Here is a 17,555-nt window from a genome sequence, read left to right as displayed (position 1 = left end):
ATGCATCATCACACTGACAAGTGACAACCATGTGACAACAACAATCAACAGACGGCTTGTCATAGTTGTCATTTGATTATCCAGACCGCGAATGTTATTGTTTTTGAAATGAACTAGGATTTACTTGTTATCAAGAAATCACCATGTTTGTGTTAGCTGAAATGAAGGATGTGATCAGAATAACTCCAGAACATTTTCATCAAAGTTTAACGGAATCAATCACAACTTTACTCAATAGGAAGCTAGCTAATAAAGTAAGTATTCATTCCTAACCTCTTCTTTAGTTTGTGTTATTTTTACTATATTGCTAACAATACTAGAACTATGTAATCAAACATCGTTATTAGAATAACATATTGACTGTTTACTAAGGCCACCCTTCTATATTTAATTTGAGTTTTATAACCTTACATTATTTTGATTTTAAACTAAACTCATGTTATTTTTCAGGTAGTGTTAAATGTAGGATTATGCATAGCTTTGTACGATATCATAGATATTGGAAACTCGTACATATTTCCTGGGGATGGTTCATCCCATACAGAAGTAAAATTTAGATTCATTGTGTTCCGACCTGTGGTTGAAGAAATACTCATCGGGAAGATAAAAAATTGTAGCAGGGAAGGTGTACATGGTAAAGTTTAATTTTAATATTTAACTTTCTAAAGTTTGCTGTTATCAGAGTATTTGCTCTGGAGGTTAAATAAAAAGCTGTCCATAAATGTTGTCAATTTGCATTTCAGTCACTCTTGGATTTTTTGATGACATAGTAATACCTGTGAATGCTCTACAACACCCATCTAGATTTGATGAAACAGATCAAGCTTGGGTGTGGGAATACCCAAAAGAAGATGGAGAAAAACATGATTTATTTATGGACTCAGGTAATTATAATTATATTTATATAATTAATATAATTAACAGCCTTGTATTACAAGATGTTATTTGCAAAATGTTTACACATGTTTTATTGTTGTATAACTACTTGTATCATTCTATGTATATAAATATAATAGAGTATTAAACCTTGCTTACTTTGGTCCATAGGAAAACAAATAGTTTCTCTAAAGGACCACCCCACATGTTCTATTGATTGACATCTCAACATAACTGACCAGTGTATTTTATGCTACTTGTATTTATTTTATTTTTAAAACTTTGCCCCACGCTAGGATTTTCTCCTGTGTCGTGGGTGCGTATACAAACATAAAAGTTCACATACACATGACACCCAGACCCGAAACAACAATTTGTGGATTACACAAAGAGTTGCTCCGTGCGGGAATCGGACCCGCTACCCGTTGCGTGGCAGCCAGTTGCCCAGCCACCGCACCAACCGTGCAGTCAAGTATGAATTGAATGTGTACTAATGTAATATTATTTCTTCTACAGGAGAGTCAATAAGGTTTCGGGTTACGAGTGAAACCTTTGAAGAAAGTCTACCCACCGGACCTCCAGGCACTGAATGCACAATACAGACAGTGGCTCCTTACAGAATAGTAGGTGGTATAAATGAACCAGGGCTAGGTCTACTTACTTGGTGGGAAGCACCAGAACAAGATGACGGAGATGAAAATGAAGAAGAAAATGGTGAATAAATGTACATAATAATTACAAAACCATAATGTTTTCATTATTTAGTTATTTAAGTGAAATGTGATAATTATTTTAAAAAAAAACACTGTAATGTAATGCAACAAATATATTTTTTTTAACATTTTTTTATGCTCAATCAGAAAATACAACAATATAATAATATAAATACGATAATACATTTAATTATCCTTAAACATTAAGATTATAATTTACGATATTTCTCTTAACACTATAACAAGGGCAAACAATAACAGCCGAACATCACAAATATTTTTGCGCACATTTACTATTAGCATCTAAAGTAACCCAAAATAGGTACATATTATAAATAATAAAGATTACCTAATTCATACTATAACACTATTTGTTCATGGCGTCATCACAGACACAAAACAAACTGCTGGCTGCATAACAAATCAGGAGTTCATTTAATATCAAGAAAGCTTTAGTTTACACTTATGTTTTCATGTACATTGATATTAGTCCATGTAAACCTGAGCCAGCCGCCATAAACTGGACCCAACAAGACTCCGTGCGACCAATAAAGCAGTCTGTACACTTTATCATAAAATAAAATGTTTAAAATTCATTTGAAATGAGATATAGTTAAATTGATAAAAAGTCGTCCTGCACTTTATAAGGACAATAGATTCCTTGATAAAAGATCTTAATAGTTAAAGTTAAAATCTCCACACTACTATTTTGTAACACTATGTAATTATGAGGATCATAACAAGAAATCCATCTGTTGCTTGGATAAAATTAAATTATTTCATTTTTTATTATAAGTATTCCCTGTTGGAATGCAAAGGAGTTCAATAATAATATATTTTGATTGACTGGTGATCTTCAAATTACATATGTCCCGATTTCATAGTGTGGCCTAAACCCGTTTGCCGTTTCCTGATTTTTGGATAAAACGAGATATAAACTATGTCTAGATAACCGCAAATAAATAAAACTTCAGATATTCCTACAACAATCGCTGCATCATGCAGCCGTATGGTTGTTGTAAACCTAAGAATTTGGATGAAGCTTACATCTAAATTCAGTTTTTTACTTAATGAGATCATATAATAGAAACCATTAGCCAAAATGCATCTAAATATACATAAATGATAAACTAAACAACTACAAATCTAAATGGACAATAGTAGTGTCTTTACAAATAATAAAATTATTAACAACTTATTATTTGGTCATCTTCAGCACCAGAAAAATTCATACCAATATTTAAAAAGCACCTAATTATAGATAAAATAAATTATAATTTAATTTGAGACGTTTTTCTAGTAACTTATGAGTCTGTGACACTATCACAATAATTATACTTTGTTGAGATCTGAAATCTCAAAGTATAATTGGATATTTATTTATACTTGTATAAGTACATAATGGTAAAATGTAGGATTATAATATATCAGTTTTGGCATATCCATGGTCGTGTTTCAAGCAGTAGGAAAGCAAATGAAGTGTTGGAGACTCCTAATAAAAATAATACTCTACACTTCATGTGCTTTAGACACCTCGCACACTAGACGACCACGACTGGTCGTGGTTGTAGCCGCTATCTTAGTGAATTGGAGTCTTGAAACGACGGTCAAGTAAGCATACTTCACGTATGTTGGTCACTAGTTATTGCCCAGTGTGCAATCAGTTCATAATTACAACCAAACGCGCTATGTTCAAATGTTTATATGGTTTTAGTTATTTATCTTGTCGTTGAGGACGGTTTGTTGTCGGGGCCGTCTAATGCATGAGATGCCTTTAGATATTAATACTTAATAATCAGATGATTACTTGAACGTGTACAACAGAGGTGAATTAGAGAAATGATGGGCGTTATTCACGTGTGATATGAGTCGTCCGTCGAGTAAATGTCTGCCGTATTGCACTGCTTCGTGTTCATCTTTCGCTAATCCGCAGTTTATAAGCCAGCGCACCAGACATGAGCCTCTGAATACACCACGGTATGTGCGCATACGCCATCTGTGAAAATTACATCACGTCATTTATCCAAACTAATCCGAAGAAATTATTACAATTTGATGCTATAACAACAGAAAGCCTCAGTATATTTTTGCTCCATGTATAAGTCCTTGTAGTTTTCGGTAGTTATTGTAGTTTTTTTTTTAAGATAAAACACTTTTATATTATTTAATGTTCAATAATATTTACCTAGTATCTTTAGCAATAGCCTCTTTGCAGCGATCAAGGTGGTGTGTGATGAACTGATCACAAACATGTTTGGTTTCAAAGCTTAGGTCTTCTATGGATGGCAAAACCACTGTGTCTCCTCCATACCTGAATTAAAACAAAACATTCAATATACATCACTATCATTATCATGTATTAAAAAATTAAAATTCATTTGAAGTTAAATACAAGAATAAAGTCAACATTTTGTACAATTTTATAACTTATTTAAGTATATATGCAAATTTTGATCTTTGATTTCTATTTAAATAAGTTTCATATAAAATAGGAAGTTTATTTACCATTTAGTCTTCAAGAATCGAACAGTAGGTATCAGTATTTCTTCCGGATCGAGTCCAAACAGTATGAACATGACCAGTGCCTGTCCATAGTTGGCCACTATGTCCAGAAACTCTATCTCCACGAACACTCCACTCTCATCCTTCAACATCATGCGCCAAGTCGTGTAGGTAATGCCCTAGAGTAAAAGACGAATTAGGTTATTTTATTTCTTTTTAACATCTAAAGAGGATAGTTATTGTATTTAAATGGACTACTACATGAAAACAACTGTATAAAAGCTGTCAGCACAAATTAGACAACGAAACTTGGCGAGAAACTTAATCTTAATATATCGATGGCAGAATATTTTACTGAGCTATACAATCACAATTTTTTTAAACGTTGCTCCACACTAGGATTTTCTCCTGTCTCATGGGTACGTGTACAAACACATGACATCCAGACCCGAAACAACAATTTGTGGATTACACAAAGAGTCTCCGTGCGAGCGAACCTGCTAGCAGCCGGTTAGCCACCGCGCCAACCGTGCAGTCATAAAAAAGTATGGCAGAATATTTGGAAAGGCCTAGTAGAATAGCTGATGATAATGAGGATATACTCACAATAAACATGCTAAGACTGTACACAATAATGAGCACAGTGTGTTTGAGTAGTTGTCCGCCGCGGCCGCGTGTCTGCTCGGGCGGCAGTAGGCCCAGTGCGCCGGCCGCCCGTTCCAGCTCGTTCAGGTACTGACACGCTCCCGGCTCCGTGCAGCGGTGCTTCTGAGACGGTGGACACGCACAGTCCCTGGGAATAAAAACGAATGATACTTTCTGTGCGGTGATGATAGAGTAGAGCACAAGTGTGCTCAATACTCTTCCCGCACGCGTTGTAAGAGCCACGTCAACAGCGCTCTCTGATAAGTCTGAACCTTTTAAACTAATCTCCAACCCGTCTGTTTTGTTCTGTCAGGCGTGGAGAGACGCCACGAAACGCCTTTTATGTAGAATCACAAGAAATACAAAAACTTTTTAAAGCTAATTTAACCCAAGTTTCTTTCTTCCATTAACCTAACCCCAAAGGCCATATTATAACATAAAGCTACGATTAACTAAAAATAACGGTTTACTCATATAAATATACTGAGAAAAGCTCTACTAGTTTCGAATCACAGAGGGACTCTTTCTTATGAGCAGCGTGTATTGTACGTGTAGTGTGTCACGAGTTATTATTGGTCCTCTCTTTATCTGTCCACTTACTTGGCATCAGCAATATCTTCAATGTCGCGTGAAGCAGTCAATCCGTTCTCGCAGTTAGGGTCGTCGGAACAGCATCCCGACTTGCCTGGACTGTGCGGCGACGGAGACGATGTAATGGTTCCGTAGCAACCTGGAAATATTGTCTTCATTTTTATATGTCACAAAAATGTTTTCTATCTATGTATCTTTCTATGTAGATATAGAGAAGGTCTTTGTTTAGCAAAGGCTGTCCTGTGAACTTGACTGCACGGTCGGCAGTGCTTATATGCAATAGTAATTTACTACTAATACAAACCAGATCTGGTTTAATGGTGCAGAATATTTAGAACTGTATTGTAATGTAACAAATAAATATATTTGCCATTACAATACAATACAGTTTCGTGTCGTGGGTTTCATTCCCGTATGGAAAAAATATTTGTGTGAACAACAAATTATTGTTCAGGACCTTTAACAACACAGGAGAAAACTTAGCGTGTAATATATTAAAAAGATAAAGAAAATAGTTACCATTGCTATTGTTGGCAATAGATTGTGTTTGCGAACTTGGTTCTGCATTATCAATCAGACTGGTGGACTCCTCACGAGGACTGGAGTTGGTGGCTATGTCGGCGGAGAGCGACGCAAACTGTGCGCTGCGACGTCTGAATCTTATGTACAGGATTAGGCAGCCGATGGTCACTGTGATAAATAAATAATTATGTTTAGTTTTGAGCACGGTTTCGTATTAAACTACCAGACAAGAGTGTATAAGGTTTCAACACCATCGATATATTTTATAACGTCGTAACTTTTTTTTAAATAGAACCTAATCAGCCTTTTAAAGAATATCAATTAATTATTTATTGCTCGATAAAAGGATGCAGGCAACTACCGCAGACTTGATAATTTAGAAATTTTCTCCACAATACCTGGTAACCTTAACACGACCTTGGCACATAGCACTCCATTACAGTTTTAACAGAAATCTACTACGAAGTACGAACTTACAATACAGATATCGTGTTTGAAAATGAAGAGGATGTTAAGAAGCAGGGAACATTTTACTAAGTTGTGTATATTACCGTTAAAACATAAATAAATATGTATGTATGAGACGTGTTTGAATTTATACAAACTTTAACATACCTATACTACTAGGTAACAAGACGTACTGCAAACCTCTCTAACCTCTTTATGCTGTGCCCTACCGGGTCCATATTATTTCAAATATATTATTTTAACTTTATAATGTATTATACCACCTGTATCTAACATATGGGGTGCAAATAAAGAATTGAGTCTTGAGTCCTCTAGACGTGTTAACACATACCTGTAATACAGAACACAAGTAAACAGAGTCGTATCGCATCAGTGGCCTTGCAGTCCAAGTCGCCGGTACCCTTGGTCGCCAGTAGCACCACGACCATCACCACAGGCGCGCCCCATGCCACAAAACCTAACACCGGCCAAAGTGTCACCACGAAACATGGTCCACGGCTCTGAAACAATGACACATAATTAATTAATGATTTATTATTTACAGTTATTAATTGCAGTAACGATTACGACGGTTAATGTAAATATAACTTTTTCCTTCATAGGAGAGATATCAGATCAGATGTTTAAAGATGATATAATTAATCGATTGATTTGTATTACGCGCGTTATCTTTATGGGTTTGTACTTAAGACTTTTGTAGATCTTTTTAACGTTGCCCCACACTAGGATTTACACCTGTGTCGTGGGTGCGTTTACAAACATACAATTTTACATGCACCCAAAACTGAAACAACAATTTTAGATCACACAAAAAGTTGCTCCGTGCGGAAATCGAACCCGCTACACGGTCCACGGCAGCCAGTTGCACAGCCACTGCGTCAATCGTACAGTTAAAGTAGTCTTAGTTTAGACAAACTTACATACTTTAAGTTTAGCCCTATAAGAATAATATAAGTAGCCACAAGTCTAATTACATATACCTGTCTCCTAATATACTGTAAACTTTGGCCAAAAGTATTGAGCACCTTACAAATTTCGCTCGATCACGGTAAGTACAGAAAACTGATCTACTGTTGAAGTAATTGTTTGTCGGCTATCTACACATTTAAAAACAATGATTTATGCCGTAGCTAGGAATGCACCTAGGTGTAATAAAATGTGATTTTTACAATGTTTGTATTTACATCAGTTCGCTACCACCTCCGTTTTGACAACATCCCGTGATCCAGGTTTTTTGTATTTTATCTCAAAGTTATAAGTTTAGTTGTAATATGCCAAAACGAAACGAACTTTCTTCAGAAATTTGGAGGTACCTTATGCATGAATAAATCACAAGTAGAGATTTCCAAAACTGTGAAGTGTTCGCGCGATCCTTGCAATTTGTTATTCAGCGATTCTATGCTACCCGATATCAAAATATCCAAAAACAGGGCGCAAACGCATCACCACAGACCGTCAGGATTTCAGTTACAGAGAGTCGTTAAAAAATAAGAAAAAATGATCTTCAGAGCTCGCTGCTCCAGAACAAAATAGTATCAATTTCTGTCGAACTACTTGTAGAAGGCTTCAGGAAGCTGATCCGAAAGGTTGTGACGCTATAAGAAACCATTATCCCGACAAAAACAAAAAAAAACTCGGTATAAATACTTACAATCGAACTTTCACCATTGCAGAGTGGTCAATATGTGTGGTCAGACGAATCTAACTTTTAACTATATTTAATGCCCTAATAAAATAATATAAAATGGTTTAAAATCCAACCGCTTAGATGAAGTTCTTTTGTTTTCCGGAAGTCAATATTTTTCTCTTTATTGCAGATTTTTGGTACCCCTGTTGTGACCTCTGTACGTACGGATGGGCGAAGATTTTAAGCCAGAGTGTGTGGTACCAACCGTAAAACATGGTAGCGGTAGCATAATGGTCTGGGGTTGCATACCGATTCTGATTGGCGAATTGTAGTGAAAGGGCCGCAATATCTTCTAAGTAATAAATTTACTTATTGCGTATTCATTACGAAACTTTTCGGCAACAGGAACATGGATAATGTTTTCCAGCAGGATTTTGAATCTACTATGGCATGATTCCCGGAAAATAACGTAGAGCTTTTGACTGGCCTGCCTAGTCGCCAATAAAGTACCTATTTATGGGAGTAAAGCGCAGAGGTAGAATACACAATTAACAACAGAAGTTTGAAACTATGCCTAGAATAGAACGCGATTATCTAAAGACTGAAAAATCTTGTTAGCTCTATACCAAAAAAAATCTGCCGTAATGAGGCAAAGATGGACTTACAAAATATTCATTTTCAATTAATAAATAGTAAAATAAACATATAAAAAACATTTTGTTTTGTTTCATTTGATATTTCGCATAAAACTCAAAGATCAAGGGTGCTCAATACTTTTGGCCAAGGCTGTATAGAAGATGCCTATCTCCTATCTACTGCAATTTCCACTTTTCCTTACTTACAACTATCGTAGTACAACTGTACAAGGTCGAAGTAATAAGCTTATCCGATCAACACGTACTTATATCTAACAATAGATCGTAGCTTTTAATGATATTACATATCTAAATGGCTTATCCGTTACAGATAGGTTGGTACTACTAATATTGATCCGTATAGAAATCCGGCCAATCTGGAAGTCATCATAGGACTCTGTCCTATGTTATGTATGTACGTTATTATCAAAATTATAATAGGTAGGCCATGTAGAATTAATTTTGTTTTTAAGTTCAATGTAAATAAATGATAAAATATGATTATTACATTCAGTAACTTATATTTTGTGACTAATATATTCATGACGATGATAATAATTTTCTCTATTTCAGAAATTCAGATTCGTGTATTGTCTGACCATCTATCCTTTATATTAGTTGCCAAATCTAATAATATGTGTACCTCTGCCTGTTTACTTTTTTAAGTTGTATTTATGTAAGTAAATAAGCATTTAATAGTAAACGTACCTGTAACATTAGAAGCCCAACAGAGAGCATAGAGGTCCACAGTAGACAGGAGTACATGCTGAATATTCGCAGAGCTTGCTGCACGCTAGCATGCCACGACGGCGTGTAGTTCGTGAGGGGCCCGCCCCATACTACACTGATAGCCAAAAGTAGCTGCAACATAAATAAAAACGTAAGTATTTTACACATATATTATTTACATTGATATGATCGTAGAGAAAAATATCGAAACGATCTCGGAGGATAGGTACCGTAAATGTTTTTGTATTTTTTCTCAGATCAATTCTGACCTCATTAAAATTTGAATTTGAGATATTTAAAAGACCTATTTGTTTAATAAAGACTATTAAGTGACGGGAAGAGTGAGTAGAACAATACTAATAACATGATTAAAGTTTCCTATTCGAAGGCAGAAAATCAAAACGAAAATATTAAAATCACACAACAGGATACATTCCTTCCTACACGACAATTTAATATTTTGACAACAGGGCTCATTTTGGATGGGGAAACAACGATCATATTAGAGTTCACAAATATTCGATACAAGGAAAAGTCACAGGAAATTCCCCTAACCAGAGCATTTAAGTAACGACAAAAATAGAAAACAAATCGTACCTGCGACACGATCAAGCACAGGGTCAGTCGATGCGGCATTCGTTTATATTTCTTCGTCACGATGAACACAAACAGTATCCAAAGTGATGCGATTAATGATACTATGGAAAGGTCGAAGCCAAACTTCTTCAGTTGCTCTGCAAAGTCCTTGTTAATAGCTATCATTTGTGCGGACATGAACATCATGGGCGCTGACAGGAATGTGCATATCACCATTGAGGATGCCATCTGAAACAATTGCATGCTACCTCAGTAGAACATTCTAGAACCTAAGAAGTAGAGAAATGTAGAAAACGTAGGGAGCTATAAAGGGAAAGTATATTAACCCTGATTTAATTTCATTTATACTGTGTGCCCGCGACTTCGTCCGCGTGGAATAGTTATTTTAGGCATTATATTTATTTTTGCAAACAACTTTCTCAGCTTCATAAATTATAGCTGTTACCCACGGTTAATTTGTGCATTGAAAATTCGTGATAGCATTGGATTATGATTATAAGGAACAATCCACACTCATTTCTATACTATATGTGTTTCCACACCGGTAACCGCCACCCCGGTTTGTGTTTCAGATATAAAATTCCTAGGGTACTTTTTAGATGGGCTCGCTACATACGCGTTATAGCAGTGGTAAGTCCCCTCTTTAAAGAGTGGCTTGAGAGGCGTCACGGCGTCCTAACCTAATTGACGCAGGTACTTACCGAACACGGAAGTTTTTCGTTGGTACCTGTTTCGAATTACGGCGGGAGGAAACACCCGGGCGTTTCGTCTGGGTGTCGTCATTGAGGACCGCCCGGAAGATATGGTGGAGCATACAGTTTGCATTGCATTGCTGAGCATCGCCATGTCCTTAGGGATGTGAATGGCGACCTCTCACGTCCGGCTCTAGTTCAGGCCAAGGAGCGAGGGGGAAAGGGACGCCGTCTCCCCTTCTGCGAAGCAGTCATCCTAGCTAAGGAAAGGCGGAGTCGTGAACGATCCTCTTCACGCCCCAGCCGCCGCAGAACATTCCGGGCGTCGAGGATCGCGTGACGATCCCCGGCCACCGTAAGCGCGGGTCTGCGGACGGCGAGTAAGAGTAGCTCGTCGCCCGATCAAAACCAGACCCGTCGTACCGTGCGTCGCGTTCTGTGGTCAATGTTAAAAAATGATTTACTTCGTTAGTAAGACTATAATTTTTTTGAGTATAGTTACACCAGGCTCCGCGTCGTTCGCAAACAATGCCTCTCCTCCTGGCAGCGTATGTTTCGCACATCATGCGGCGCGGGTGAATTTTATATCGGAGTTATTTTAAAATTGTAATATCTTCTAAGATGTTTATTGAAGTTTAGTGATGTCAAAGACAATTTTGTTCACAATAAATACTCTTAATGAACAACACATTTATTTCGATAAAGATTAATATTTTTTCGTTAATACAACTCTTAACAAATAATGCATTAATTTCGAGCCAGTTTGATTACCATAAAAACGATTCTAGTAAGTTAATCCTAAAAGATAGACATATACTGCCGCGGACTTTTTTTAGATCATTTTAAGAGGAATAATTCTTTCATACATATAATTTTCGTATCTTGAACCATTTTCGCAGCGCACGCAACGGAAGCCCTCAAGAATTAATAATTTCCCCCGTTTTGTCCACATTTTCCTTTATTTCTTCGCTCCTTATGGTTATAGCGTGATGTTTTATAGCCTAAAACCTTCCTCGATAAATGGACTATCCAACACAAAAAGAATTATTCAAATCGGAAGTAGTTCCGGAGATTAGCGCGTTCAAACAAACAAACAAACAATCAAACAATCAAACAATCAAACAAACTCTTCAGCTTTATAATATTAGTCTATTCGATACTCCTGTCTATTCGATACACACACATATCTATGTGTGTGTGTATCGAATAGACAGGAAACTAATTTAAACCATCATCCATCCATCCTTTTTGTATAGAAAACAATCAAATAATTTTATTATTTCAATAGACATTTAAATAAATTAATAATAATGTATTCAATGAGTTATAAATAAATGGTGATAATTATGTATTCGTTATGTTATTACATATTTAAGAATTAATTAAGTTATAAAAGAAACAAATTATGCAGTTATTGAGATATTACGAGCGTCTGTGAATGAACTTAAAATTATTTTTATATCAACATGAACTTAAGTATTATTATGTAATGAAGTTCTACAAAACCTACTTATTATTCACAGCATAACGGTTGAACGGGTTTGTTTAGTGACACAGATAGGAAACCACGTGGAAACCTTGTCAAGATAACAATATCTTACAATTAGTCACGTCTAAGATAAATTCAATAAGCTTTCCCCAATCCGAAAATAATCATATCAAGTACTAACAGATCTAATCGAATGGTTAATCGATTAAGCTATACTCAAGCTGATACACGTACACGTGATTAGACAAGGCATTACGCACGCGATCGATTAAAAATGTACTACTATAATTGAAAAGTAAGGAAACTTACCAAGTCGATTTCTAGTTGGTATAGGTTCGAGAATACGAACACTGCGGGCGCGGTCGGTATTGTTCCATATAGGAACGCGTAAGTAGAGAGTGATAGAGTTTCAGATTCGTTGGCACCAGCGTTCAAGGCGCTTACACTTTCCCTCATAACCACTGGCAGGACGATTCTGTAACGAAATTGATAATTAAAGTCAAAGTCAACATTATTTATTTGAAATAGACCAGGAAGGCACTTTTGAACGTCAAAGCAAAAATAATAATATTAAAAATGTCTGTCTGTCGGTCAGTCTTCTAGTGAAGCTATTTAGTGTGTTCCGTTCTAAAGTGTAAATTCCTATGGTGAAAAACGAGCAAGAAATTCCATAAGGTTACTGTTTTTCAATATTATTCAAGTTTATTCACAATACAATTCTTGGTTACATTGTTTTATCATGTCTCTAATGATGGCAAAAGATGGGGAAAATTGGAGCCAAAACGTTCTGACATCATATCATCGTCATCTTGAAATCTATTTTAGGAATAAATATTTTAACCTGTGACTTACGTATTACGGAACTTTTATACATAACAATTAAATATTAATAATAGTTAAATAAGCTTCTTTATGTATTTAATATGGATTAGTGTAGAATTCCAAAAGATCATATTTCATAAATGATTCTGACATTTTCAAATTGCATTATAAATATTGTAATCAGTATGCTGGCGCCAGTATAGTTGCATACCTACAGTTATAAATAGGTATTATATATCTACACTTAAACTAATTTATAAAGAGGCAAGAATTGATAGTTTATTTGCTCTTTCCCTAAAAAAGCTCCGAAACTAACTACTGACCCTATTTGAAAATCTTTTATACTTTTAGACAACTTACTCTTCAGGAAGTTATCTAGTATAGGCTACATTTTAATCACATAATATATCCATAGCATCTACACATGAAAATTATATACTACACATCACCTACTCTAGACAAATTATATATAATTCCAGGCGAGCAAAGCCATAGAAGTAAAGCTAACTTAAATAATAAAATGTTGATAGGCGAGTATGATAATTAATTATTATTAGATATCACCTAAATCTATTAATAAGACATACAACTTTGAAACTACTTAAAAAATAATTGCCTACTTACGGCACCTAAAAAAATTATGTATGCATGATTTATGTACCTACATAATAGATATAAATTCATTGCAAAAATTATGACCTTGACCGAGAAACTTGTCCTTGGCAATCAATTGGTGCTAATATTATGAAGATGTAGAAATGGAAGTGAAGAAAGGATGGATAGGTTGTGTGAAAAATGATATAAAAGAGAAATAAGTTTGTAAAAACAGTCTGGTAGTGGAGAATGGAAAACGAAAAACACTAAGTAATTTGTGACATAAAGTAGTCTTCGAAACTAATTATCCACTTTAGACGATTTTTAACTAGAAACCTACGGTTGTACTTAATTATAAATTAATATCCACCTAAGAGATTCCTACAGTATAATAAATCAATTCTGACTGCACGGTTGGTGCGGTGGCTGGGCAACTGGCTGCCGCGCAACGGGTAGCGGGTTCGATTCCCGCACGGAGCAACTCTTTGTGTGATCCACAAATTGTTGTTTCGGGTCTGGGTGTCATGTGTATGTGAACTTGTATGTTTGTAAACGCACCCACGACACAGGAGAAAATCCTAGTGTGGGGCAACTTTTTAAAAAAAAAAAACGAAAACGAATTTATATCACAATTTAAGCTGTAAAGCGTTGGCTACTTATTTATGAAAATAACCACCCACATTAAATAATAATGCGACGTTACGCTTTTTATCCCCGAAGGGGTAGACACAGGAGCACATTACGGCACGAAATGCGGCCAACACCACCACTAACCACCCACTATGTTCACCCATTACCATAGCATATCGTTTTTATTAAATTCCGCTTATAACGCGCAGCTTAGATAAAATAATCTATCATTAGAGAGTGTAGATATTTCATTAATCTCTTATCTAAACGGCGGAAATGGCTACCTGATTATAGAACTATTTAACAGAAAAAAATAGTTATTCTATTTTATTTGAACCTAATCAAAATAATAATTAACGACGCCACACGAAATAGGGTCTAAGATTCATTTATTCATCTTTGAATGAGCCCAAATGTATCAAGTTAACTATTAGCTTTATTAGTCGAATATTTGAAGCAGTATCACAGGCAGACACATAATAAACACATTAAAATGATGAATCATTATTTAAGAGTTAGTTGCACTGGTTATAAAAGGTTTATCATCATACATTGTATTTATAAGTACCTATTCAGTTTAATTTTAATGTTATACCTCCTACATAATAATGAATTAATGTAACATTTAAACAAGATTGGTTTGTTTATCTTGTTTGTCTCGTCAACCAGTTTTAAAGAGGGGCTATAAAGACTTTTTTTTTGTTTGTTTATTTATTCAGCATATGGCTAATCATGCTGTGATGGCATGATCAATATACCAGTCAGTTTATCTAAAACTTTTCCATTATTGCCTAATTGCCAATTCACAGTTGAAACTACAGATTGTAGAATGTTTGACTTTTAGTGTGTAGGTTCACTAGTCCCCTAATGATTGTAGTGGAATCATACTGGAAGAATTTCCGAAAGGAATTTCGGGAATTTAGTTCCCATTTCCTATGGGATATATAATATCCTGTTCTTAGCTAAAAGGGATCATAATTTATACTTACAATTTAACCATAATCAGAACACATGGCAACAGGAGGGCAGGTCCTCTCAGTCTGTGAATCTGTCCCACCATGCGTAGCCCTAGCAAGAACAGAGCAGTTGCAGCAAATGATTGGCCAAATACCTGGAATAAATTGACATTGTCACTATACAACACAAGACTGAGCTGAAATACTGTGAAATTGTGATATAGATGGAAATTCATAAGTCTCATTTATAAAAGAAGGAAATAAAACAGAAAAGCTTATTTAAAGGATAACTACAATGTCAACTTACCTCCAAAAGTCCTTCAATGTAAATGGAGAGTTGGTGTTTAAATGCAGCATTACCAAAAATACCCAGCACTGTCATCACTACTACAGGATTGAAAGCTATGCCTTTAGCAATCTGCTTCAACAATTTCCTACTACAAATACACCATGTTGATTCACCTTCTATAATTATGGCTGGTGTCTGTTCTCTTTGCTTATTTATCTCCATTAACACAAAAGCAATGGGATTCAAAATTGCCAGTGAAATTGGCGCCATCAAGTACAAGTAGAGAGCATATTCCGGATGACTTTTTTGGTATAATGCATTTACTGAAAAGAAAAATTTTATGTGAAATACATCCAAAATCAATTATGTTATTTAGCTTCAATGGTCTAGGGGTCGCAAACGGCGATTTGCCGCGCGTACTGAAGCAATTATTTCGGGTTCCAAAACTCAGTAGGAAAACAGTTTTATAAGTTTTTGATTTTAGAATTTTTCCACATATAATATAAAATAGTCTAGACCCTATTACATAATATTATTATTTAAAAGTGCAAGTTGCTCTGCCTATCTTTTATTGAATAGACAAAAGATTAATATTATGAGAAAAGTGTTTGGTATAAGATATTAGTAACCAGTTAGTGGACAGTTTTACTACATAAAGTCTATTTATAATATTGTGCAATCTAAATATGTTAATGACTACTTGTTTTAATTAACCTTGACATTCAGAATTTATAGATATTGTTTAGACATATTAACATAACATTTACTAGAGCCTCTTTTATTGAATTAATTATTATATGTTTTCGGTTTACTCGTGTAACTGTTTGATGAGGAACCTTTTTTATTGGCTGAATATTTACCTTATGCCAATATAATTTTGAGATGATTGCTTTACAGCAAACACTGATAATTATGATATAAAAAATATGGATGCAAATAAAAATACTTACTGATAGGATATCCCAAAGCAAAATCATTGCTTTGTGTGCAAAATATAGCAAATATTCCTGCTCTTCCCAAATTCAAGGGTTTAGAGACCAGCATAGTAACAATCATTACAGCAAAGAATACTAAGCCCTTTGCAAGTAATATTGCACCAAGGAAGGTCCAATTAACTGTACTGAAGTCCAATTGGGCAAGGGACAGAAATATTAGAGATGGCAATGCAAATGTGCCCACAAATGTGGCAATGCCCTTTGATTCTGTTGCTGACACTACATTAAGACGTCCAGCTATGTACCTAAAATGTGAATAAATTTAAATAAATTGTCTGCAATAAAATATATATTAGGTGTCAATAATTGACAATGTTTATGCTGGTTGTTAAGGAAAAATAATATCTTAGTATGTATTCTAATAAGTTTAATTGCATCCATAATAATTTTAAGCAAACATATTATATCATATGTCAGAGCCTTTATCCAATTACATGCATGACTAAACTTAAATTACCTATAGTAAGCTCTTAGTTTAAGTGGTTTTAAAAATAATTGAAACATAAAACAATATAATGATTGATATTGATGTATAGAAAGTTGTAATAAATTATTTAACTAAATATATACCGGGAAAATATTGCGTAAAAATATTTAATTTCTTACAAGTAGAAGAAAAGTTTACATTAGTATTCTTATAGAAAAATAAAGGCATTTTCAATTACATTATTTTTTTATTGCTAATACAAATATAGTTATTGAAAATACAAACGTAAATATTTTACTACAGGATAAAAATGTTAAAAATCTTACCCGCATAAAATGATAGTAAAACACTGGAATAATGCTGGATACAAATTATCAGTAGCGTCCTCAAATTCAACAAGTACAACTTGATCCATAGTGGCGATTCTTCAGTATTACTTGCAATAATCAAATTAAATGTGTATATAGTGTTAACAAGTCACTATTTATTTTTTTCTTATTATCTTAAACATTTGGATAATTCTTGATAATGTACATCTCTTCTAACAATTCTCAATAAATCAAAATATTTAATATAATGTTGAATTTAATAGATATAAGGATATTTATAGAGACAGTAGCTTAAACGTTGAGAAAATTTTGCATTTTTGCGTATTACTGACTTTTGTACGTACACTTGGTCATCGCGGTTCAATAATCAACGAAATACGAAAATGACATTAGATTGATAGATTTTAGATTCTCTTAGATGACATTT

General features: G+C 34.7%; 2 protein-coding genes across 2 annotated transcripts; one reads left to right on the top strand and one right to left on the bottom strand.

Annotated features, from left to right (window-relative positions):
* Positions 1-42: 42 nt before the first annotated feature.
* LOC118272578 (DNA-directed RNA polymerase III subunit RPC8) lies at positions 43-1,720 on the top strand. Its single transcript, XM_035589170.2, has 4 exons — positions 43-254; positions 451-634; positions 744-884; positions 1,393-1,720. The coding sequence occupies exons 1-4, from the start codon at positions 144-146 to the stop codon at positions 1,596-1,598; spliced, it is 642 nt and encodes a 213-aa protein (XP_035445063.1). The 5' UTR covers positions 43-143; the 3' UTR covers positions 1,599-1,720.
* Positions 1,688-17,539, bottom strand: LOC118273841 (integral membrane protein GPR155). The gene is made up of 14 exons (XM_035591000.2): positions 17,126-17,539; positions 16,328-16,617; positions 15,396-15,700; positions 15,122-15,243; positions 12,396-12,561; positions 9,906-10,133; positions 9,288-9,440; positions 6,649-6,817; positions 5,847-6,017; positions 5,337-5,466; positions 4,698-4,884; positions 4,095-4,270; positions 3,775-3,900; positions 1,688-3,585 (listed from the first exon to the last, which is right to left on the bottom strand). Exons 1-14 carry the CDS (start codon positions 17,212-17,214, stop codon positions 3,393-3,395), a joined length of 2,505 nt encoding a protein of 834 aa, XP_035446893.1. The 5' UTR covers positions 17,215-17,539; the 3' UTR covers positions 1,688-3,392.
* Positions 17,540-17,555: the final 16 nt, after the last annotated feature.

The sequence above is a fragment of the Spodoptera frugiperda genome, chromosome 4, assembly GCF_023101765.2.
Source record: "Spodoptera frugiperda isolate SF20-4 chromosome 4, AGI-APGP_CSIRO_Sfru_2.0, whole genome shotgun sequence".
NCBI lineage: Eukaryota > Metazoa > Arthropoda > Insecta > Lepidoptera > Noctuidae > Spodoptera > Spodoptera frugiperda.
The sequence above is the reverse complement of the archived record's forward strand: the minus strand, read 5'-3'. Positions and strand labels throughout refer to the sequence as shown.

Coding starts and splice junctions, on each gene's coding strand:
- LOC118273841 (XM_035591000.2), bottom strand. CDS start 17,214: ATGGATCAAGTTGTACTTGTTGAATTTGAGGACGCTACTGATAATTTG. Junction 16,618..17,125: donor TTTACTATCATTTTATGCGG/GTAAGATTTTTA, acceptor TTCACATTTTAG/GTACATAGCTGGACGTCTTA. Junction 15,244..15,395: donor ACATTGAAGGACTTTTGGAG/GTAAGTTGACAT, acceptor AATTTATTCCAG/GTATTTGGCCAATCATTTGC.
- LOC118272578 (XM_035589170.2), top strand. CDS start 144: ATGTTTGTGTTAGCTGAAATGAAGGATGTGATCAGAATAACTCCAGAA. Junction 255..450: donor ATAGGAAGCTAGCTAATAAA/GTAAGTATTCAT, acceptor GTTATTTTTCAG/GTAGTGTTAAATGTAGGATT. Junction 635..743: donor TAGCAGGGAAGGTGTACATG/GTAAAGTTTAAT, acceptor TTTGCATTTCAG/TCACTCTTGGATTTTTTGAT.